This window comes from Branchiostoma floridae, unplaced genomic scaffold (assembly GCF_000003815.2).
Source record: "Branchiostoma floridae strain S238N-H82 unplaced genomic scaffold, Bfl_VNyyK Sc7u5tJ_1514, whole genome shotgun sequence".
NCBI lineage: Eukaryota > Metazoa > Chordata > Leptocardii > Amphioxiformes > Branchiostomatidae > Branchiostoma > Branchiostoma floridae.
This window is the reverse complement of record NW_023365738.1, coordinates 199,024-221,780: the sequence shown is the minus strand read 5'-3', so window position 1 is coordinate 221,780 and position 22,757 is coordinate 199,024. Positions and strand designations below refer to the sequence as shown.

Genomic DNA, 22,757 nt, shown 5'->3' with positions numbered 1-22,757 from the left:
CATATTACCAGGCTCCCCAGTATTTTGACAAATGTACTACATGTATTTGTCTTTTATGACTGTTCCACTACTCATGTACTGCATGTAGTTCGTCCAGACACACCAGTATATGTTATCCCTCCATGTGCAATAGTACTCGACTGTACAAACTCTAGTCTTAGTATTTGACAAATGTACTATTGTTGTTGTTGATTTAATAAAAAAAGCAGTCAGACTCACCAAAATTCCGTCGAATAAAAAAAAAGTGACTCTTTCGCCTCCGTGTCTGGCTCTCAAGGGCACGAGTCGTAAGGTGAGATTGTGTGAGTCTGTTTGAACTTTAAAGGTGGGGTAAAAATGTGTAGGCGTTGCAAGTCGTCGAGAAGTTACGGACGCCTGCATTCTTTATATTAGATGTCTGGTCTTCAAAAGAACTGTTAACTTGCTGATCACGTGCTGTTCACGTGAAGCCCTGCCGATGTGCACGTGAACTTGATAAGAAGGTTTTGAAACACCGTTACGGACTTGCACCTGCTTGACTAACGTTATATTTTGTTACAAACCTTAACACAGGTACTAAAGTACACAGCACGCAACCTAGTTCGCAAGTGTTGTGAAAGTTGCATGCCTCTGACATAAAGGGACCAAAAGGCCGTATCTAGATATAGGCCATATTGATTTGATTGATATATATGGATAGCATCCTCTGGAAATGCCAAAACTTATGCGAGCGTGTGAATATGAAATGAACAGGTTTGACCCAAAAAAGTGTCAAAAGTTTGTTTTTTTTCACATCTTTTATCTTTCCCGTTTTCCGATATTTTTTGGTAATCTGTGGCATTTTTTGCTTATTTCGCAGCTGCTTTGTACGTTTTACATTACGGTTGAAATTCAGAGACAAAAAAAAAGAACATGGCTTGAGGTTGAAGCTAAGAATGAGTAAGAATGATCAGAAGAAAAGGGCTCCGTTTACTCTTGTTTGCAGTACATAGTCACGGACACCTGCACGCTTTGTATAACCAATGTCTGAATTAAGTTCAAATAAGGTGTCGGTTGCAAGGGACAACTCCCAGTATGAGCGTGGGTTTCAGCTTACCAAGTAGCAATATGGTCACAAAAGTCGAAGTTCCTTCCCACGCCTGATGGTGCATAGGGCGGCGCCCATCTCCGTTTCAGTAGCCCTGGGACACACAACTTTGTGCAATCACTACAGCAGTGGACTAGTCGACTGGTAGTGGCGTGTGTTTAATTACTCTTTCCCGAATGCTGAGTGCTAAGCAGAGAAAGCATAATGTACCATTTTTTAAAGTCTTTGGTATGACTCGGCCGGGGATCGAACTCACGACCTACCGAATGCAAGGCGAACAACCCACTCGGCCATTGCACCGGTGACAGCAATATGCTGACAGCAAGTGAATTTCATGGATGACATCATCGCTCATAAAATTTGCCAGATTTTGAAAAAAAAAAAACAAGAGAATTTCCACTCCGGGGATGATGAACATGACGAGAAAATATTAAAATGGAAAATATGTTTTGATAACATTGATTGTATTTGTAGAAATGAGGTCAGTAAGGAGCGTGAAGCCATGACCTCAGTTGAGGAAGTGAGACTAGTTCGACAGTAAAAATGGCACCAATGTGGCAGCCATAACTGTAGTTGTCAAAATAGTAAGTTATACCAGTTTACCACACTAGTGTGCAGCATTTTAATACACAAATAAATAAACTTGTTGGCTGTGTACCGAGCGGCACAAGCAGCACTATACGTGTTAGTGACGACTCCTAGCAGTTCAAGGCAGCATTGCACACTGGTCCCAACCTAACTGCAATGATATTTTGAACTGCTAGGAGTCACTTTTGATCCATACCGCGGTTGACGCAACGTCAGGTCACACCTTTTGGTTTTGGTGTGTAAGATTCTGATATAACGGTATCATTACACATAGATTATGTCAATTTGAATGTCATTACCATGATAAAGCTTTTCAAGTCAGTTAATTGTAAACAAACGTGCATGGAATTGCCCAGGCAGAAACATTTAGAGCCTATATTTTGTATTACTATGTAGTATATAAGAAGCCATGCGTTTGATCTCTGTTTTATATCTTTGACGGATATTTCATGGTATGATTGACAACTACGTACATAATGCACAAAAAATGTACGAAGCGGAATACTAGTACTTGGTGTTAGTTCTTTAATACTGTTCAAACCTCTTATACAATAGTGATATCTGTAGCAAGTTAACCCTCGTTGCTCTAAATACACCTTACTTCTCGTGGCCAAATGAATCATTAGCATTGAAATTTCATTAAAAGGAAACATAACGAAAAAAACTCAAATAGTATTGGCATCCTTAAGCAAGTTTTGCGGTTGATAATGATGTGTTTATTTTTTTCCTTTACTGTCACCCAAAAACTTCACCATGGCATTCTTCAGCTCTGGAGTGGCCGGTGCAGGTCCCCAGTGTACGGTCATCTCAAGGAATAGCGGAGGAAAAATCGGTCCGATCGGGCCATCAGGTCGAATATGGATTGGTTCAGAAACATCAACCTGGAATTTTACCAATAAAGAGAAAGAACCCTCACAGTCACTCATGTTCTTCTTTGGTTTTCATTTTTATCTTTTTATGACCTATAACGTAGAAGATTGTTATTGATAATCATCATGTCCAATGCCATATGTATTATCTCTGTTTTTGTCAGCAGGGCTAGCCCTTTGTAATAGAACTCATATCAAAGTAAATGTAAAAGTAGCAATACCTGGATCGTGTAGTTTGTCCAGGATTCGTCCACCTGGTAGTACAAGGGCATGAAGTTGTCAAAAGGCTTGCCATCGTTGGCTATCTTTTCAGCTTGACCACGGAACTGAAAAGTAAAAAAAAGGCTCAGTTTTAGCTTGTAGAGACAGTGCTTAAGCTAATGGCAAACCCCCGTACGTGCAAATACGTGCTTTTGTGACATCGGGCTGTGGATTTGTCCCCCGTACGTGCCAGCACGGGCGACGCGCCTGCCCTGTACAGCCTGAACGTTTTCAGAAATACGTTTTCAGAAATATAAATACATGGCGGACGTGGCCTCTCAAAAAAAAAACGTATGGACAAATTGCACGTACGGCGTGTTGTGCCCTTAGCTTTACATAGAAGTGTGCTATCCCATTAAATGTCAAGTGAAAGGTACCTCTTACATTGCAAATTAATGCGACAACGTTCGAAAGAATCCTTGATCATATATCATTACGTGTGGTAGTTGTGAAATGTTTTTTTTTTTCTGAAATAAATAAAATAAGATGAAAAATTCATTATACATTTTTGTTTTTCTATAGAAGACGAATACAACGAAACGAATTCAATGAACCTACCTACCAATCATACTTATACTTGGTGGTGTTTGGTTAGCAATGATATAGATTATTACATAGTGAATGCATTACACATACTTTTAAATTGAATAAGAATGGTGCCCATAGAATGATGTCCATAGTAAATTAGCTATACACCTTTCTCACGCGGCGGCCATGATAGATCTAAAACGAGTTCAATGTGGCAAACAAAAGGCTGTCCATCATAATTAGCAGTTCGACCAATGGTAGCCTGCCAATTATATATAGGAAATCAACCAATAAGTGAATGGCAGCAAATTCATTAAAAATTTGCATTATTATGTTTTTATTTTGCATCTCTTAATGGACTATGGGGTCAGTCTACACTACTCTAAATTGCTACATTTTTCGGTGCATAACACTTCTTGTAATATTTATTATTCCATCTTATATCATGAAAATTTGTGTGGTTTGGGGGAAAACTAAATGGGACCTGATTTTAGAAATAAGTTTTGTCTGTTTGCCTCATTGACCTCTTCTTGGATCTATCATGGCCGCCGCGTGAGAAAGGTGTATAGGCAATATTAGACACGCATGTGCGACGGCTCAGTCATGTACGTCGTGGGCTGTCGCACAATTTTGATGTCGTAACGTTACAAGGTTGTGCTATTTTCTACAACATATATACACGACTATTCCAAGAATGCCCTCATCAGCTTGCCATCGTACGAAGGTCGCACGACGAATTTATGCGACCATGAGACCAAACTTAGTCTGCATTCTTACCACAAGAGAGGCGGAGAAGGCTTTCTCAGCATTAAAAAAGAACCCTCCAGAAGTCTTGTCGTCACCTACACCTCCTGTAACATACATGTAAGAAGTAATTATAGCTTTATCTCATACCGTGGCCAGAAAACTCAACTTTTAGGCTTGAAATTCTGTTATAAATTCCTCATGTGGCGTCAAGATCAATTTGAACTGTCTAAGTAAGATCAAAACTTTTCTTAGCGTAAATACTGTCAACCATGAAAATGCCGATCCCAATGGCCGGTAATTTTTTGGTAAGAAGTAGAAAATGCTTCTTAGTTTAGTTTGACGGAAGAGCTGTTTAGCGTATAGCTGAAGCTGCAGCACGTTGGCAACCTCGATGCGTCCGAGCTATTTGACGGATTTCTTAACGAATTTCATCATGAAAACAAATCATTTTAGGCTTTGTGGTATTTTTCATGGTGTAGGCATTGTTCATGATATTCCGATGATAAAATTAATATAATGGTGACACAATTCCAATAAGGAACGCAGCGCCCACTCTAAGGGCGCGGTCACAAAGGTAGTGAGATCGTCGTACGATCGCTAACTTCGGAAATTTTGGAGAACAAGCATGTACGTCTCCTGCCAAGTTCAACTGTATTAGTACACAAAATGCTGTTTTGGATCTATGTCGGTGGTTGGTTCTGTCACGGCCTGTTTAAAAATCCCATGGCATCAAAATCGTACGACTTTTACACAAACATTTGCACCCTTTTGCTGATGTTGCCGTGGCCATGTATACGTATACAAAAAGGACCTACCTTGACCTTGACAACAACTTTCGACACCAAAGGGACAAACTTAAACAACGACGCAACATACAGAACCTAACTGAGCTGTCAAAGACGTTGAATAACATAAAACTGACAATAAATGAATTCGACTCAGCACCGTTCACCGTTGAGTCGTCAGTTGAGATGAACTTAAAGACATGTTAAAGACATAACATAGATCATTGGGTGACACAACCACAGACTGACAGATCATGGTTCACAGTAGAGACATTTTGTTTACACAGAACTCAGAACATAGAATGGAAATTTCAATGAGAAAACAGCTATGAGTTCAGTGGGTTTTTTTAGGGGGGGGGGCGTTTGAGAGAACGTAATCGGTAGTGACCCTTGCGAACATTAAGTCGCAAAGCACGTAAGAGATGACAACTTAATTAGTAAAATGATTCACAGCTTCGCCATTATCAACTGTATTTGCATTCAATGACAATAGCGAACAGTTGGTGTGACATAGGACTAGTGACCCGCGCCAACCCACCCCAAGCTCATACCTGACTAACCTCTGAGAACAAAGACTGAGTGTCTAGATCTTACTACTGCAAATCTTAGAACTTTCGAGATGGTGTCAAAGTGACATTTCGGCGTTCATACTATTCTACAGCCAATGCACAATATTGCTCTGTCCAACATATTTTTTCTTGGACCTCCACATCCCTTTTTCGTTGGCTACCTCGCTTCTGGCGAGTAATTTGAAAGAGCATTCAACGAATTTTATAGATGAAAAAATGAATCTTTTTACGCTGTGTGTGTTCTATTGTCTTTTTAATTTAGTCCTACTTGTACTTTTTGAATGATATTCCTTTATAGAATGAAGGGTGATGCAAATCTAACACAACGACGTCCGAATGTGACAAATAGATAATTGTAATCAGCGAAAGGCATGTTGATTTGATTATATGGATGGCGTCCGTGCGCGCATCAATTTTCTTTTCCAGAAAAAAAAAACTATGCTGAAAATTGTACAAAGCAGCTGCAAAATGAGCAAATACATGCCGTAGATTAAAAAAAAAAATATCGAAAAACGTATACTGATGTCATCGAAGGCCAAAGTCAATTTTTAAGTTCAAAGAAGAAGATGTAAAAGCATAAAAATAAAGAATCTATTTTTTCGTAGCCCTCGTAACCCCTGCTTTGCCTATTGGGTCAGTTAGTCCTCACTCATAGTGAGCAATTGGGCTGGTCTCAATCATGATGTTTCTGACCTAGGGCGAAGAGTTTCTGTTACAGTTCCAATCATGTAACCCGTAACCTTGAGTGGCTTTCATGGCCTTGTTACGTGGTGACCATTGAGTAAGAAAAATACCATACTTTGTGTGCACGGTCATTTGTTCAACCTTCCTGACCACTTCGATTTCATAATGAAGGCAACATTTTTGGTCAAACGTTTTGTTATTCAGACACTCGCATCAGTTTTTGCGTTCCAAGAATATGTCATCCATATAATCAAATCTTTTGTGGCTAGCATGACCAAAAAAGCACAAAAAGAACCCAAAAGAATTAAAAAGAACTCAATCTTTTAGCGCGTTTGTTATCAACAGAATCTCATGGCACTAAAATCTTCGCAAGATTAGGTAAATGACCAACCTTTCGCACCCTCGCTTGACATATGACGAGCTGAGATCCCGTCGCCCATGTTCGGGCCCTTCCCCCCGTACGGTACCAGGGACGCCCCCGACTGCCGCACGAACCTGGCGGGGAGCCGTGTCAGGAAGGTACTCCGAAGTGCTGCAAGCCCGGCCATGATAAAGGTCCACAGGATGAATCCTCGACTGTGCGTTAACATGGAGAAGAATGTCTTAATTCCCTACCACTTTTACGGGACATTTCAACGGCTTAACTGTACGATATCGTAAATTTTCGAGGAAAAATGCGCTCGGTTGTCTGGCGATTTGAATTTCAGTGGCCCTACATTAAATGTAGATAAACAGACTCAAACGAAGGTCGTTGGTAGTGTGACGTTGGATAAAAGACGACATGACATCAGTATAGATCATGTGATACAGAAACCAAGCTTGCGGGAAAATTCTAAAACTCGAAACTTACCGATTTTTTTTTCAAACCAAAGAAGGGTGACTCGTTCACGTCTGTGTCTTGCTCTAAGTGCGAGACTTGTTAGGTGAGATAAGGACTTTTAGATTGTCTGCGTGACATTTAAGGTGTGGTAATACGTGATTGGACTTCAAAACATTCATGATGCGTCTGCCTGCTTCGATTTGACGTTAACAAAAATTTTGTTCTTCAATCTAAGTTTATTTGTGGTATAGCGACATCGTTACCTATTGACAAAATGACACAGTGTAACGCAAAACATGTTCAAAGATTGTGCTTTTTTTCTCATGACACTCCGTTTGAAGTTGCCGCATGCAAAAGTCATAATGATCTATGTAATAAATCAGGTCAGGTAACGCCAAGGCAATAGAGCGAAAGAAAAAAAAAACGTTTGTGTCTTACTCTTAAGTGCCAGACTTGTCAAGTGAGATAGATTGCTCATGGTCTGTCTGACCTTTAAGGTGTGGTAAAAGTTCGTATACGTGACTGGGCAAAACGCTTCAAAAAGTTCATGATGCGTCTGCCTGCTTCGATGTGCCGTTAATAAGAATTTTATTCTTCAATCTAAGTTTATTTGTGGCATAGCGGCACCGTTACGTATTGACAAAATGACGCAATGTAACGCTAGATATGTTCAGCAACTTTGCGTCTTCTGACACACACTCTGTTTAAGGTTCACGTATGCAAAAATCATAGTGCTCTACGTGATAAATCACGTCATGTAACACCCAAGCAACCGAGCGAAATAATTTACGGTGTGCAACACAACAGATATAAATTTATATTCAGACTCAGTTCGGCATACAGTGCATTTTGCTTATCAATAAGTATTAATAAATCAGTTATCATATACCTTTTGTCGACTTTGAGAGCATAGAAACTTGACGCGGCATCATAAACGGTAGTGACCCCTGCGTTCAGAAAGTCACCAAACATGTCAGAAGAGCCAACATGGTTAGTGGAATAATTGACAGCTCCGACATTCCCAGTCATATTTATAACCAACCACAATAGCGAACCGTTTATGTGTAATTATCTGTGCACTAAGATATGTGACCTGTGCCAACCTATCCTAAGGCTTGTACCTGGCTAACACCTGAAAACAAAGACCAAGTGTCTTTACTGTGTCCTTATATTTAATTAATACAGTCTACAGTATTGTTCCATCCAGTACATCTTTCGCTTCCCTACCAATACTTGGGCATAACATTCAAAATGTGCCTCCCATAGCGCAAACGGTTGCCAACTGTTCTTTACTTCAATCCGTACGTTTTGAACTGTCCCCGTGTACGAACATTTCTGGGATCTGATTTGGTGATGGATTGCCTTAGGTGACAGGCAACAAACAAACGCCCTCCCCCGTCTTCCATGAGGGCTCCTGTGTCGTAATAAAGGACATGTTGTTTGGGTGCATAGTTAAGTATAAGGGATGGTTTGCTTTTTGGTGAGTGTTTGTTCGGTCGGCGTATTGCGCATGGATATGGACTTTCATCGTCATCATCGCGGGCTGCTTGCCCGGACCAGGTCCCTCTCCTTCCAGACGCCTCTTTCCCCCAAAACGTTTTTTAAGTCCTCGACCCGCAATCCCACATCACGAGCAAGCTGGTCTATGTAGGTTAGTTGAGGTCGCCCAGCATGTGTATACCCGTGTGTTGGCTTCCACAGAATGAGTTCACTAGCAAGCTCAGCTTTGTTCCTAAAACAATGGCCGGCAAATCTGGTCCTACGCTCCCTGATGATGGTTGATATGGCAAGAATATTGCCATACAACTGTTCTTTGGTAGCTTTTGAAATCAATACTCTCAGCGTAAACCATTATGGAAGATACGGTTATAAACGGATATAAATAATGCTGAAAATCAAAGTCATAGCCATAAAACAGCCATCCTGTCGTAATTCTGGGAACTTCATATCTGTGACATTTGGTAAAGAATAAGTATTTAATTCGGCACTAGACATTCCAAGAAAGAAAGAAAGAAAGAAAGAAAGAAAGAAAGAAAGAAAGAAGACAAAAGTTGAATACATTTCTTCCAACTTTATCAAAGCGCCGCCGCATCAAAGTAAATTGAAATAAATTTGACCATAAACATTAAATATGAAGCATTTTAGTTACGAGCTTACGAAAGACATTGGATAAGTTGAGAAACATTATAAAAAGAAGATGTTTAGTATGTCACCCACAGGTCTACACATCGGGGTCTTGCAAATTTGTATGGATTATTAGCATTTTATTAAAAGAAACTTTGCCAAAAGTACCGAAATAAAAGTGGCGTTGTAGCAAAAGCTTAGTGGTTCATTACAATTTGCTTAATGCATTTCTGGACTTTCGGTTTAATGGCAATGGAGCCACACACGTGCGGTGACCATCTACACACTACGACACGTGCACAATCCTCTCATGGCGTTCGTCAGCTTGGGAGTTGCCGGATCAGGTCCCCAGTTCACCGACATCTCAATCTTGTCAATCGCGGGCTCATCAGGCACATTAGCAACGTGAACCTGCAGTTTTGCCAACAAAGAGAAAAGATCCGCACAGTTACCACATGTATGGATGCAGTCACTACCCTCACTAGCCAAAAGTGCACCTCATCACGCTTGCTCAAGCAGCAGCGATTTCAGCTGACCAGGGCCCTAGATCCTAAATCGTGTTATTTACTGCATATGAGCCAAGGAGAACCAAGGAGGACAAAACCGGTGCATGGATCAACTGCTGTCAGACTGACAGCTATTTGTTACAATGGCGTTGGAGGCCGTGTTGACTAGTTTCCTAAGTGACTAAGAACATGAGCGTCTACTGGTCTTTTTCTGTAAACATACGATGACAAACATAGAGTGCAGGGAGTCTGTGTCACACAGACTCATATAATTGTAACTTACATGTAAATCAATGTTTGCATGTAAGTAATATGGACTTGCAGAAGTTTAGCGACAATGATGAATAATTGGCAACATGATGTACAACATTTAAGAAAATAAACATGTCAGTACCACAATGGTGTACCCATTCCCGTCTTCATTAATCGTGTATGAGATTGGCTTGAAGAAGGGAAAAGGTTTGTTCTCATTGACTTTGTCTTCGGCTTGACCTCGGAACTGAAACGTAACAAAAGACCGGTTATCTATAGAGAGAAAGAGAGAGAGAGGGGGAAAGAGAAAGAGAGAGAGAGATACATACGATTTCCATAAAGGAACTAGATTTTGTTAATGGAAACCTAATGAGATCTCAGGAGATTCAAATATTTTCTTACGAAATTGTGATCAAATAAAACCTCTCTAGCTAACTAGGAATATGTAACTTAATACAATTATAATTTACGCCCCAAATCAGTTACTCAAGCAACAGGATATGATTTTGGAAACAATCCATTTTGACCGTTTCCAGTAACTGGTTTTTGGCGTACCTTATTACCTGGATGTCTAACCTTCATCAATTATAGTTTAATCCATGTCGATAATTACTTCTGTCACATAGTATTTCCTTAACTAAAGACAGGGGTATGATCTACTGCATGTAAACGACTATCTCAAGAATGTTTTCATCAGCTTGCGATCGTACGGAGATCGTATGGCGGATGTGACCTGACCGTAAGAGAAACCGTATTACAAGGGCGTCTTACCACAAGAGAAGCTGCAAAAGCTTTCTCAGCACCCAAGAAGGATACTCCAGCAGTCAGGTCACACAGTGCGTCTGTAACGTACATGGAAGAAGTAATAGCTTTACTTCAAACCGTGGAATCGATGTCACATCAGAAAAAAGTCAATACATGCATGACTGTCTTTTGTATATTCCTTATGTGGCGCCGACAATTTAGACTGATAAGTGAACTTTTTGAAAATACTAGATCCATCTTGGAAAAAAATTCAAGCCAAAGATGAAAAAAGTGTTCCAAGTGGCTGATTATTCCTAGATCCTCGATAACACATAGAGAAGGCATTTATTCTAGTTTGGCAGAGAAGCTGTTTAGGTTTGCCCAGCCCAGTGCAATTCTTTGTGCGTCTTAAAAATTGTTTATTGTGATATGTTTTAGCCTCAGTAAAGCTAGTCTTACATGATTGAGAATAGTAACACATAATCACATAAAGGTTAACATCACTTAGCGAGGTATGAGGTCGTGAAAATTTTCATTCGTTATTATCACTATAAAAATGGAAGTACTATCATTTTCGGTACATCTGTTTGTGTTTCCAGATTTGTGAACAGCATAACCTAAGAAGCACAAAAAGAACTCGATAGAAAATTTTCTATCTTTTTATATGTTTGTTATCAATAGAAATAAATGGCAAAGCTTCTATTGACTAAACTCCAGAACCCTTGGATGACATATGACGAGCCATCCCGTCGCCCATGTTCAGTCCCTTCCCCCCGTACGGTATACGTACCAGGGACGCCCCCGCCCACCACACGAAACTGGCGGAGAGCCGTGTCATGAAGGTACTCCGAAGTGCTGCGAGCCCGGCCATGATGCAGGTCCACAGGATGAATCTTCGGCTGTCTGTTAACATTAAGAACACATTCATAATGCCATCCTGTTTTACGGGACACGTCAATTGCTTAATTTTAGGATACCGTAGATTTTTCGAAAACGAAAATGCGCTCGGCTCTCTGGGGGTATGAACTTCGGTGCCCCTGTATTATATGACAATAAACGGACTAGGACGAAAGTTATTGGCAGTGTTTCACTGGCTAAAAGACGGCTTCAAGTCAATATTAAACATGTGATATCAAAACCAAGCTTGCAGGAAAATTCTAAAACACAAACAGTTAAACTTACTGAAATTCTGTCAAATCAAGAGTTCACGTCTTGCGAGACTTGTCAAGTGATAGAGAATTTTAGATTACTCATTGTCTGTCTGACCTTTAGGGTGTGGTAAAGGTTTGTCTAACGTGACTTTGCTTCAAAAAAGTTCATGATGCGTCTGCCTGGGTCGATGTGACGTTGATAAAATGTTGTTTTTTTGTGGCGTAATTTCATGTCTCTTTGTGGCATAATGGTACTGTTACGTTTTGACAAAATGGCACAGTGTAAAGCAAGCCATGTTCAAAGATTCTGCGCTCTTTTGATGACACATACTCTGTTTAAGTCTTTGTTTATTATTTTTTGCCGTATGCAAAAGTCATAGTGCTCTACGTGACAAATCACGTCAGGTAACGCCCAAGCAATCGAGCGAAAGAAATACCGTGTGCGACACAACAGATATAGATTCAGACTCAGTTCGGCATACAGCGCATTTTGCTTATTAATAAGTATAAATCAGTTATCATATACCTTTTGTCGACTTTGAGAGCATAGAAACTTGACGCGGCATCATAAACGGTAGTGACCCCTGGGCACAGAAAGTCACCAAACATGTCAAAAGTGCTTACATGGTTAGTGGAGTAATTGACAGCTCCGCCATTCCCAGTCATATTTATAACCAACCACAATAGCGAACCGTTTATGTGTAATTATCTGTGCACTAAGATTGGTGACCTGCGACAACCTATCCTAAGGCTTGTACCTGGCTAACACCAGAAAACAAAGACCAAGTGTCTTTACTGTGTTTATATTTATGATTGGCCAGTCTACAGTATTGCTCCGTCCAATACATCGCTTCATAACATCCAAAAAACATCCAACTATTTCCAACTGTTCTTTATTTAATTCCGTACGTTTTGAACTGTCGCCATGTACGAACATTTCTGGACTCTAATTACCTCCATGAATGTCATGGAGGTTATATTTTACTAGCGCTTGTCTGTGTGTCAACAAGATAACTCACGAACGGCTGGATCATTGATTTCATAATTAGTCCGTTTGTAGGGTGTGGCAAAAATAATAATGATTAGAGTTTGGGCCACCTAGCGGCTTTTCTTTGTACTCCATCGGAATTTCAGGGTCCGATATCTTAGTGTTTGAACAAGCTATGGTCATGATTTTAGGGTATTAGAAAACTCTTGTGCTCCGAACGAAGTGACATACGTTTTGGTCCCCTAGAGGCTAATTTTGGAATAGCAAGGGCATTTTTGTAGAAAATTTTTCAAGAGGATAACTCAAGAAAAGATTAACGGATTTTCATGATTGTAAATCTGTATGTAACTTAGACAAAAATGTACAGAATGAAATACAAATTATGCAAATTTGACCCTTTGCTGACGTCACACTTCCGTTCCGGGTCATTTCAACTTGATAAGGATCGGAGGACTGATCGAAATCTTGTTGGTAAGCGCTATATTTTTTAGTACGGAGATACAGTTTAAAATTGTAACATAATGTTGAGTACCGTCATAGATGAACTTACATTTAAACATACCATCTATATAATTTTTTCACCAGAAGGAAATTCAATGAATAATTCAAGATGCTAATATTGGATTGTTATGAAATTTGATATGTAGGCAGGACACGAAAAATAAATAGACACATTAGAATGCGTGCCTCCGGATCCTAGTGGCTTTCTATAGAACGTCAGTGGAAATTTCAGTTTTGGTACTGTAAATGCATTTAAGTTCGCGGGGATTTAATTTCGCGGTAGCGGGAAAATGGACTTTTGGCGGTGGTTTTAATTTCGCGGTTGCACCATGCACTGTAGTCTTTTACTGTTATGGAAAAATGTTTGCGGTGGTTTTAAATTCGCGGTGAAGCGGCCGCCGCGAAAACCGCAAACATTAATCCACCGCGAACATTTTTGCATTTACAGTATCTAAGGTTCTGAGGTGAATATCCTTAGATATAGAAATGTGCTTTTAACCGATATGTTCAATGAAATGAGTACAGGTTACCTCTCTGAATAATCATGTTAAAACTTTTTTTGAATCAATAGTGCATCACATTGAAAGAGGCGATCATGAAATCATATAAACTAAATATTAGAAAATTGCATGATTATTAGAGAAAGACAATGCTGATAGGACCTATGTTTGTCACATATACAATGGACACGATTTTTTTATATACATGTAGTAACTTAAAGGAAAAAAAAACAGACAAAAGCTCGACATTTCTCAGTGTTTATGAAACCATTGCGGCAAAGTTGCAAACAAAACCATAAAGCTTATCATATGTGCCTATCACATAAGAATTTATGACGGCAGAGAAAGACATTGGATAGATTGCAAAACGTATTACTGAACAAACGTGTTTTGTATGACCAAGAAAATAACTCATAGGCGCCATTTTGTGGAATCCAAGCTGATTGATCTCTGGCCTGTATTTGTAAGTGATATTTTATAGACTGATTGACATTACATCTACTCTAAGGTTGGTACTGATGCAGGATACAAATACTTAACGATAATTCTAAATGGCATTATTTGATTAAACTCTTCTTCAATAGAAATGTCTGCAGCAAGTTGACCCCAACTGTTCTAGATACACCATGCTACTCGAGACCGAGTGCTGTTTAGATTGAACCTTGAACCTTGAATGTGAACATCAGGGATACCCTCACGGGTCACAATCTATTGTTCTACTGTTGTGCTGTTGCCGGACATCTCTTTTCAATTTAACTCAAGCATAATGATAACAAATGTTTCAAACAGAAGCTTAGAGTTTCATAGCAAAGTGCTTAATGATATTTCTAAACTGCCGCTTTCATGTCAGGCAAATGAGTCATCATTCATTTACGCAGAGACATCTACCGGCGCCAGCAAACCGCCTCTTGTCTATCTCAACCGTCACCATCAGTTCCAGTGTGCGTCGCCACAGACCAGCTATCAGCCAATCAGAGAATAGGCCTTTCAGTTTTCAAAAGGGATCTCGCATATATAAGGGTAAGCTCGTTAATATTTATGAGCAGGGCGGTCAGGAACTGATGGTGACTGTTGAGATAGCAGAGTACAGACAAGAGGCGTTTTTCTGGCGCCGTTGAATGTCTCTGCGTAGGAGAAGGATAAGTCACGTGTTGACTATCTACAAACTAATTATAATCAAAAGTCAACTTGGCATCCTTCAGCACGGGAGTGGCTGGTGGAAGCCCCCAGCTGACCGTCATCACAAGCATAGGCAACACCGGTCCGATACTACCGCCATGCCAATCCGGCCTGATATCAACCTGCAGTATGAAAAACAATGCCGCACAGTTGGCATCCTCCTACGCAGGGACATCCAACGGCGAAACTGCCTGTCTGGATGTACCCTGCTTTCTCAACCGTCACTCTTAGTTCCTGTGGGCGTAGCCACTAACCAGCTGTCAGCCAATCGGAGATCAAGCCTTTCCGTTTTCGAAAGGGATCTCGCATATGTAAGGGTAAGCTCATGAATATTTATAAGCAGGGCGGTCAGGAACTAAGGGTGACGGTTGAGATGGCAGGGTACATCCAGACGGGTGGTTTCGCCGTTGGATGTCCCTGCGTAGGAGGATAAGAGTTTGGGTGCTGTCGCTGTCCTCACAAGCCTAAATAAATCACGCATTTAGCAGCCCTACCACTAATCTGATGCCTAGGTTACAATCCTGTTTATCTGTGCATAATCCGCAACGTGTTACAATACTGAGAACAGTCTGTTGTTTAGGTACACCTGGTATTAGGGTCTGGACCTGTATCTAAACAATTTTATAGGTAGGGTACAGGTACGGGAATTTAGATACACAGCTCTAGCGACAAACTAAGCATGGGAGGCTGCCTAGAACCCTGAGAGTTCCTGTTACACAGATTCATACTATCATTACCACGTAACTTATTGTCGGTAAATAAAATTGCTATGAAGGAATTCATTCGCAAAGAGCAATGTTTTTTTCCAATAAAGAAATGTAAGATATCAAAATTCAAACGTAGCAGTACCACGATCTTGTAGTTCATCCCTGCAACCACCTGGGCCCTGTAGGAGATGGGCTTGAAGTTGGAAAAGGGTTTGCTCTGCATGACTCTGTCTTCAGCCTCACCACGGAACTGAAACGTGACAAAATATGCTTGTCAATATTTGACATCAGACATGGAGAAAAGGGGAACTCTAATAAAACCACGACAGTATGAGCATCGTTTGGAAAAAAATACATGTATCTGACAGAGATACATTTTTATTTGATAACAATTTGTACAAACATTGATTGTTTCATCAACTTTCTGGAGGGAAAATACAGTTCCTATTTCAATTCAAGTCGAACCGAAACGGAACAACTAAAAACAGAAAGTTTTGCGCCCCCACTGTAAGTGGAACGATCCACAATTATATTCTTCGCTTGCCATCTTTTAAACGAAACTTTTGGACAAAAACTCCGCATTATGTATCCGTTTTTCGTCCAAGAAACCTCTGACACAGATTTAGAGTCCCTTTTTTCGAGTAACGGGAAGCTTGGGGGGACAGACAGGAACCAGCGGAACTAGAATACAAGGGGAGAACCAGTGGCGGCAAAGGAAAGCAGAAAGCGACTTGTGGCGCTCGATCCCAACAAGGAGGTTAAAACTTGGTTCAGCGTGACAGAAACAGCCAGGGGTGATTATCTAAGATAGCCTTTTGTGTAACAAGACGGTTGAACGGCACATGCACGACTGTCCAAAGGATGCCTTCATCTTGAGGTCGCACGGCAATCGTACGGCGTATGCGAAGGGGACCTAACACAAAACGTAAGGAATCTCACCACAAGGCAGGCGGAATATACTCTCTCAGCTTCGCTGAAGTAAACACTATTCCCATAGCCACCCAGAATTTGCTGACTGGTACTCATCTCGTCCTTTTTGTCTCCAAGTCTTCCTGAAACGTACACGTAAGAAAGTGTATCTTTAATTCATATCTCAGACTCTGTATTCCACAAGGAACACTGAGACAATTCTTTGCTTGAAACCCATATCTACCTGAACTTTTAGAACGACTCATCTCGTCCTTTCTGTCTCCAATTCTTCCTGTAACGTACACATAAGCATCAGTATCTTTTATTTATATCTTGGACTCTGTATTCTACAAGGAAAACTGAGGACATTTTTTGCCTAAATTTGTTACGCCAATAACAATCTCAACCCATATCTACTTTAACTTTTAGAAATGAAAAATCCACTTTCAGTTTATCTAAAACATGCAGATCCTTAGTTTAAAAACTGTTATTCCAACTAGCCTCCACGAGGCCTTCCTATGGTACCCTGGGGGCCAGCCGGGATCGGGCAGCTAGGGCAGTTTATTCGGAGGCCCAAGACAGTCAGACCCGCCGATCTCCTATTAGCGCCCCGGGGAGTCGATGAGGTCCACCTGCCCTTTTCAAAGGGGTAGCGATAACATCTTCGGGCTTAAACTCCCCGGAGCGCTAATGTGAGATTGGCGGGCTGACTGCCTTGGCTCCCCGAACAAAACTCGCTAGCTACCAGGTCCTGTCTGCCTCCCAGGGTATTCCTATGGGGGTACGGACAGTAGAATTCGACAAAAATAGGGTAAAACCACGAGAGTCAATCCGCGGGCAATGACATTTCTCCCGCCTGCTAATGAAACCCTCTGGTAGCCAAACTTCCCAGGCAAATATTTTCCCCAATCTAAAGCCAGCGTAGTTAGTATGTTAAAGCTATATTCCAACTATTAAATTGGTGTTCCCGATGGCTAATTTGTCGATGGCTTTGATCGTGAGACGGTCAACGTTTCTAGGTCTAGTTTGCTGTTTCAGACGGCCCCTCCCACAGCACCATTTATACTCGAGCCGAGACTGCCTTGGCCACTGTGTCACAGACACATATGCTCTACAGGGTACCTACCAAAATAAAGTCGACACGTTCACCTCCGTGGCTTGCTCTCAAGTGCTCGACTTGCCAAGCAAGATAAAGATAATTGTCTGCGAGACCTTAAGGTGTAGTAAAGGTTTGTAGGCGTGGTTACAACTCGAGAGTTCATGACACACCGCCCAGTTTAATTGGATACAAATAAGCAATATATTGCAAAAGAAGAATTCATGTTTACTGAATGACAAGATTTTTTTGTACAGAACCAAGGGTTTTGTTTAACTAACGTTTTGGTAACCGTCTGTCAACTTCCTCAGGGCAATTCTGATTGATTGGTTGCTTACAGATGCGGTCCCAAATGTAAAGTATTTACATATATACATTCATAGTGGTTACAATTCAAGTTCCGTTGCACTTGGAGGTAGTGTTACGTATTGACAAAAATAAAACAATGGAATCATTGAGACACTTTGAATGTCTCAGACATCTCAAACATCGGGCTTTATTCCTTGACGTTCTGTTCGTTTGAAGTCGCCGTATGCAACAGCCACAGTGCTCAGTGTCATAGTAATAAATCTTGTGAGGTAACGCCAACAAATCGGATGAAAGAAACACTGTGTGCGACACAACATATATATATATATATATATATATATAGATAGATTCAGACTCGGTCTAATATACATTTTGTACAGAATTCAGAACATAAACAGAAGTTTCAGGATAAATCAGTTATCACTTTGACGTCTTTGAGAGCAGAGGAGTTGGCACGACATCCTATATATAAACAGTAGTGACCCCTGCGTACAGAAAGTCACCAAACACGTCAGAAGCGCCAACATGGTTAGTGGGATGACTGACAGTTCCGCCATCCCCAGCCATATTTGTAGCCAATGGCAATTGATACCTCGTCTTTGTGTAATTATCTGTGCATAAAATTAGTGACCTGCGCTAACCCTCCCTCAGGCTTTTAGATGACAAACACGAGAAAACAAAGACCAAGTGTCATTGCTGCGTTCTGATCATATCTCGGTTAGTCTACGAGGAAAATCTGACTGAAAGTACCCTCTCACTGCACTTGCGTCAAGCTTGCGTCACTGCGGGGTTCGTTCACTGCGTCACTGTTATTTTCTCCGATTTTATATAATTTAGATATTGAGTAATACGTAAAAGTATGACTTAGACGACAAAATACACAAAAAGTAAGAAAATTCGTTCTTCATCTCTGAAATTCGAACCTCCCAGTGACTCAAGCGTGACGTAAGTGCAGTGAGAGGGCACCTTTAGCCTGGTGTAACCTTAAATTACCAACCACAGTACAAAGTTGTTTCCGTTCCGGTCATCTGTGAGTGCAATGGAAGCAAACCAATATGAAATATGTGATGAAGTTTTCTCTTTTTGAAAAGTGCGAGACTTTTCAGGTGAGGTAGAGAATTTTAGATGTCTCACTGTCTGTGTGACCTTTAAGATGTAGTAAAGGTTTGTATACGTGACTGGGCTTCCAAAATTCATGCTGTGTCCGCCTGTCGCTTCGATGTGACGTTGATAAACATTTTTCCTTTCGCGTGTATTTGTGGCATAGTGTTACTGTGACGAAATGCCAAAATGACGCAATGTAACAGAAATACATTGATTTGATTATATAGATTATATAATCTTAGATGTGTAAGAAGAAAAACATTTTTCTTCCATGTTTTTTTTTTAATCTTCTTTACTTTGGAAATCTGGAATTGGCATTTTATGACATTGATTTCAGTTTTCCAGATATCATTTGGCAACTTTCGTCATATATGATGTCACAGCTGAATCTTTTATATTGCACTATTTACAGTATGGTCGTTTTTATTTTGTTACGGATACATATATTCAAGTAAACATTACAATACATTAAAGGCCATTATAAAGTAAATTTTACATGGAAAAGAGAGAAGGGTATCTTACCTCGATACTAAATGGCATGGACTTCATATATGTGACATATGAAATTAATGTGTGATCTAACATTTTAACTTATGATTTTCTATAAGAAAGGACATGAGAGCTAAATACATTTTCTCCCATCTTTATTAAAGCATCGCATTTATAAAATCAAGGAAGACATTGGATTATTGTAAAACGTAGTAAACATCATTGACATGGTCCTGGTAGAAAATCTTAGCCATGTGTTTTGCAGCATATGAGCAGCCCTAGCTTTGATCTTTGAAATATATCCACATCTCTCTAATGGATATTCAACATAGAACCATTTTAACATGCAAAAGGATACAACATGGAATGCTAATACATTGTGCTTGGTGTCAATTTTAACTTTATAAACCTCTTATGCAATAGTGATATCTGCAACAAGTTGGCTTCCAATGCTCAATGTATACACCTTACTTCTAGCGGTCAAGTGCTGTATGAATATTTGCATTTTACTGAAAGTAAACATTACCAAAAGTATCGAGAATAGGATTGGCATTATATCAGAAGCTTTGCGGCCGATGGCAATTTGCTCAATATGTGCTACGATGATTGAAGATCGGCATTCTATAAAGGCTCGAGCAGCATCTTGGCATCCTTCAGCTCAGGAGTTGCTGTCCCCAGTCCCCAGTACACCGTCATCTCAAGGACGCTCTTCGTCATCACCGGCCCGATACCATGGATACCGGCTTCTTTCGGCCACTCCGGCGGTGGTCCAGAAACATCAACCTAGTGTTGTTCAAAAACATATCAATAAGTACAACTATCCATAAGGTTTTTCGCAGAGCTCACTACGCATTTGAGGAATTCTGGGTAATATGTCAAAGGTGAAGGCCCCATGAACGTCAACATTAAGATGATGTCACTGCGAAGGGGAAGTGGCAGGAAATAATTAAAAGTTGCAAACTAACTAGTATTTTATCAAATATGACAGACATTCCAGGTCAAGGGGTCAGTGGAAGAGGCTACTAATTCATGGGGATGTACTGTTTCTGCCAACTACCACATATAACCTTTAATTTTTTGTAACTCTTTTATACAGTAGAAGCCAGTTAATTGCACATCGGATTAACGCACACTTCTGTTAACTGCACGAAATCCTAAAATCCCAAACTGGTGCGGTCCAGCTAGATAACTTTGCATTATTGTGCCAACCGGTTAATCTCATGAAATTCACTGGCAAATAGGCCGTGCAATTAAATGGCTTCTACTGTATAAGCCGGTGTTGGTTTTCATGGCCTAAATCTAATAGACCCATAAACTAAACTCATGATTCATAGACATACAAAAAGAGAAAATATACTTATATAGAGGAATATTGGAGATGTGTCGGTACAATATATTTTTCTAGAAACAAAATCCAAAATGTAAACGTAAAAGGAACGGTACCCGAATCTTGTAGTTCATCCCAGCAACCACCTGTGCCTGGTAGGTGAGAGGGGTGTATTGGGGAAAGGGCTTGCCATTGTTGGCACGTTCTTCAGCCTGACCACGGAACTGAAACGTAAGATAAAAACATATCAGCTTGTAAATTCCACTTTATAAAGATTAGTGCAAAGGTGTGTTCTCTCTGTCCGCCAGTTTATTATAAGACCGCTAAAGGGAACGTCTTGGAGGCAACAAACTTGAGGAGTTTATTTCCAACATGGCTGAACTTGTAGGAGTCGGTTGTCGGACTGAACCAACTTAACATAGGGGTGGCAGTCTGCAGCATAAACCAGAACTGTGCCTGGGGCAAAAGCACGGTTTGGGACACACGGTGACTGTCCAGGACCGTGCCTCAGGGCAAGATCAAGCCTTATTTGGAAACATGGGCGTGAATAATTAGTTATCACTATCCCGTCAGTCATAGTGATTGACAGCGCTTCTGGGCACAGACCGGGGCAGTCGGGCTGTGCCCCATTCCGTGCCTGAATGGGCACGGAACGGGGCGGGCACGGGTTGGGGCACAAGCCGCACAACATAGGTGGCGGTCGTTTTAATATTGACTTGTGAGAGGTACTGTATTTTCCTTCTAGCAAATGATGGGAAAGTTTTTGTAGGAATTGCTCTCATATTGTGTAATTATCCATGTCGAATATTTTTGGAACGTCAGATACATACGGCGAGGTCTCATTCGTCCTAGAACAATTGACAAAAGTTTTCAGATCTTTTCTTGTAACAAGGTGGCTTTTTTGCATGACAGATATATACAGATGTCCAAATAATACACTCAACTTGAGACATCATGGCAATCGTACGACGTATTTGACCGAGTCTTAAGACAAAACGTAAGGAAGTCTCACCACTTGACAAGCGGCATGGGCTCTAGTAGCTTCGCTGAAGGACACTGTATCTCCATAGCCACCCATAGTTTGCTGACCGGTACTCTGCATGTCGTATTTTCTGTCTTCAACTCTTCCTGTAACATACATAAAAAACAATATGTTTTTGTTATTGGATTGGACTCCTACATTCTACAAAGTCAAGGAAACCTTTTCTTTTTTTTGCTTGAATTTGCTACATACATGTATTACTTTTGTAGCTGCATTGAAATTCAAACCTTGAAGAAATTGAATTTGTTACATTTCTTACGTGGCACCAACAACAATGCAAACCTTTTCTCGAACGTTTCGAATGAAAAGTTCATTTTATTCACAATCGATCCTTAGTTTAAAAAAAAGCCTCCACCGGCCATTCTAAGGGGGGTACGGAGAGCAAAATTTAGCAAAATATGGTAAACAATTGGCCAGGAGAGTCAATGCTAGACACGGGACACAGACTTCCCCCTGGAAGAATGAAAACCCAGGGTGGCCAAAACTTCCCCGGCAAAATATTCTCCATTTGTCCAGCGTATATAGTCTGGTAGAGTTAAATAACCCATACAAGAAAACGGTGATCGTATACCGTAGTTTCACGTTTTGTTTTTGAATTCTAGTTTAGTAGGGCAGACGGCCCCTCCCCCATGCCAGCGCCATTATACACAAAAAAAAATTCACCAGTGATCCTAGGCTGTCGTGGCCACACGCACTGACACACATGCCAATCATTTTCTACACTACAAACTATGTGTCATGCTAGTAGAATCTAGCGAGTCGTCGAAAACGTTGGACAACATAAAACTGTTGTATCGAATACCTACCAAAATATGATCAACTCGTTCACTGCTGTGTCTCGCTCTCAAGTGTGCGACTCGTCAAGTGAGATAGAGACTTTTAGATTGTCTGCGTGACCTTTTTAGGTGTGGT

The 22,757-nt window shown here is 40.6% G+C and overlaps 2 protein-coding genes across 2 annotated transcripts; both read right to left on the bottom strand.

Annotated features, from left to right (window-relative positions):
* Window positions 1–1,982: 1,982 nt before the first annotated feature.
* LOC118407985 lies at window positions 1,983–6,672 on the bottom strand. The gene is made up of 4 exons (XM_035808590.1): window positions 6,489–6,672; window positions 4,090–4,163; window positions 2,745–2,849; window positions 1,983–2,535 (listed from the first exon to the last, which is right to left on the bottom strand). The coding sequence occupies exons 1-4, from the start codon at window positions 6,643–6,645 to the stop codon at window positions 2,371–2,373; spliced, it is 501 nt and encodes a 166-aa protein (XP_035664483.1). The 5' UTR covers window positions 6,646–6,672; the 3' UTR covers window positions 1,983–2,370.
* A 12,942-nt stretch (window positions 6,673–19,614) lies between these two features.
* On the bottom strand, window positions 19,615–22,757 carry LOC118407984. The gene is made up of 4 exons (XM_035808589.1): window positions 22,652–22,757; window positions 21,816–21,931; window positions 20,920–21,027; window positions 19,615–20,259 (listed from the first exon to the last, which is right to left on the bottom strand). The coding sequence occupies exons 2-4, from the start codon at window positions 21,903–21,905 to the stop codon at window positions 20,098–20,100; spliced, it is 360 nt and encodes a 119-aa protein (XP_035664482.1). The 5' UTR covers window positions 21,906–21,931; window positions 22,652–22,757; the 3' UTR covers window positions 19,615–20,097.

Coding starts and splice junctions, on each gene's coding strand:
- LOC118407985 (XM_035808590.1), bottom strand. CDS start 6,645: ATGGCCGGGCTTGCAGCACTTCGGAGTACCTTCCTGACACGGCTCCCC. Junction 2,850..4,089: donor CCTTCTCCGCCTCTCTTGTG/GTAAGAATGCAG, acceptor TTTACTTTTCAG/TTCCGTGGTCAAGCTGAAAA. Junction 2,536..2,744: donor GGACAAACTACACGATCCAG/GTATTGCTACTT, acceptor GTAAAATTCCAG/GTTGATGTTTCTGAACCAAT.
- LOC118407984 (XM_035808589.1), bottom strand. CDS start 21,905: ATGCAGAGTACCGGTCAGCAAACTATGGGTGGCTATGGAGATACAGTG. Junction 21,028..21,815: donor CCCATGCCGCTTGTCAAGTG/GTGAGACTTCCT, acceptor CTTACGTTTCAG/TTCCGTGGTCAGGCTGAAGA. Junction 20,260..20,919: donor GGATGAACTACAAGATTCGG/GTACCGTTCCTT, acceptor GAACAACACTAG/GTTGATGTTTCTGGACCACC.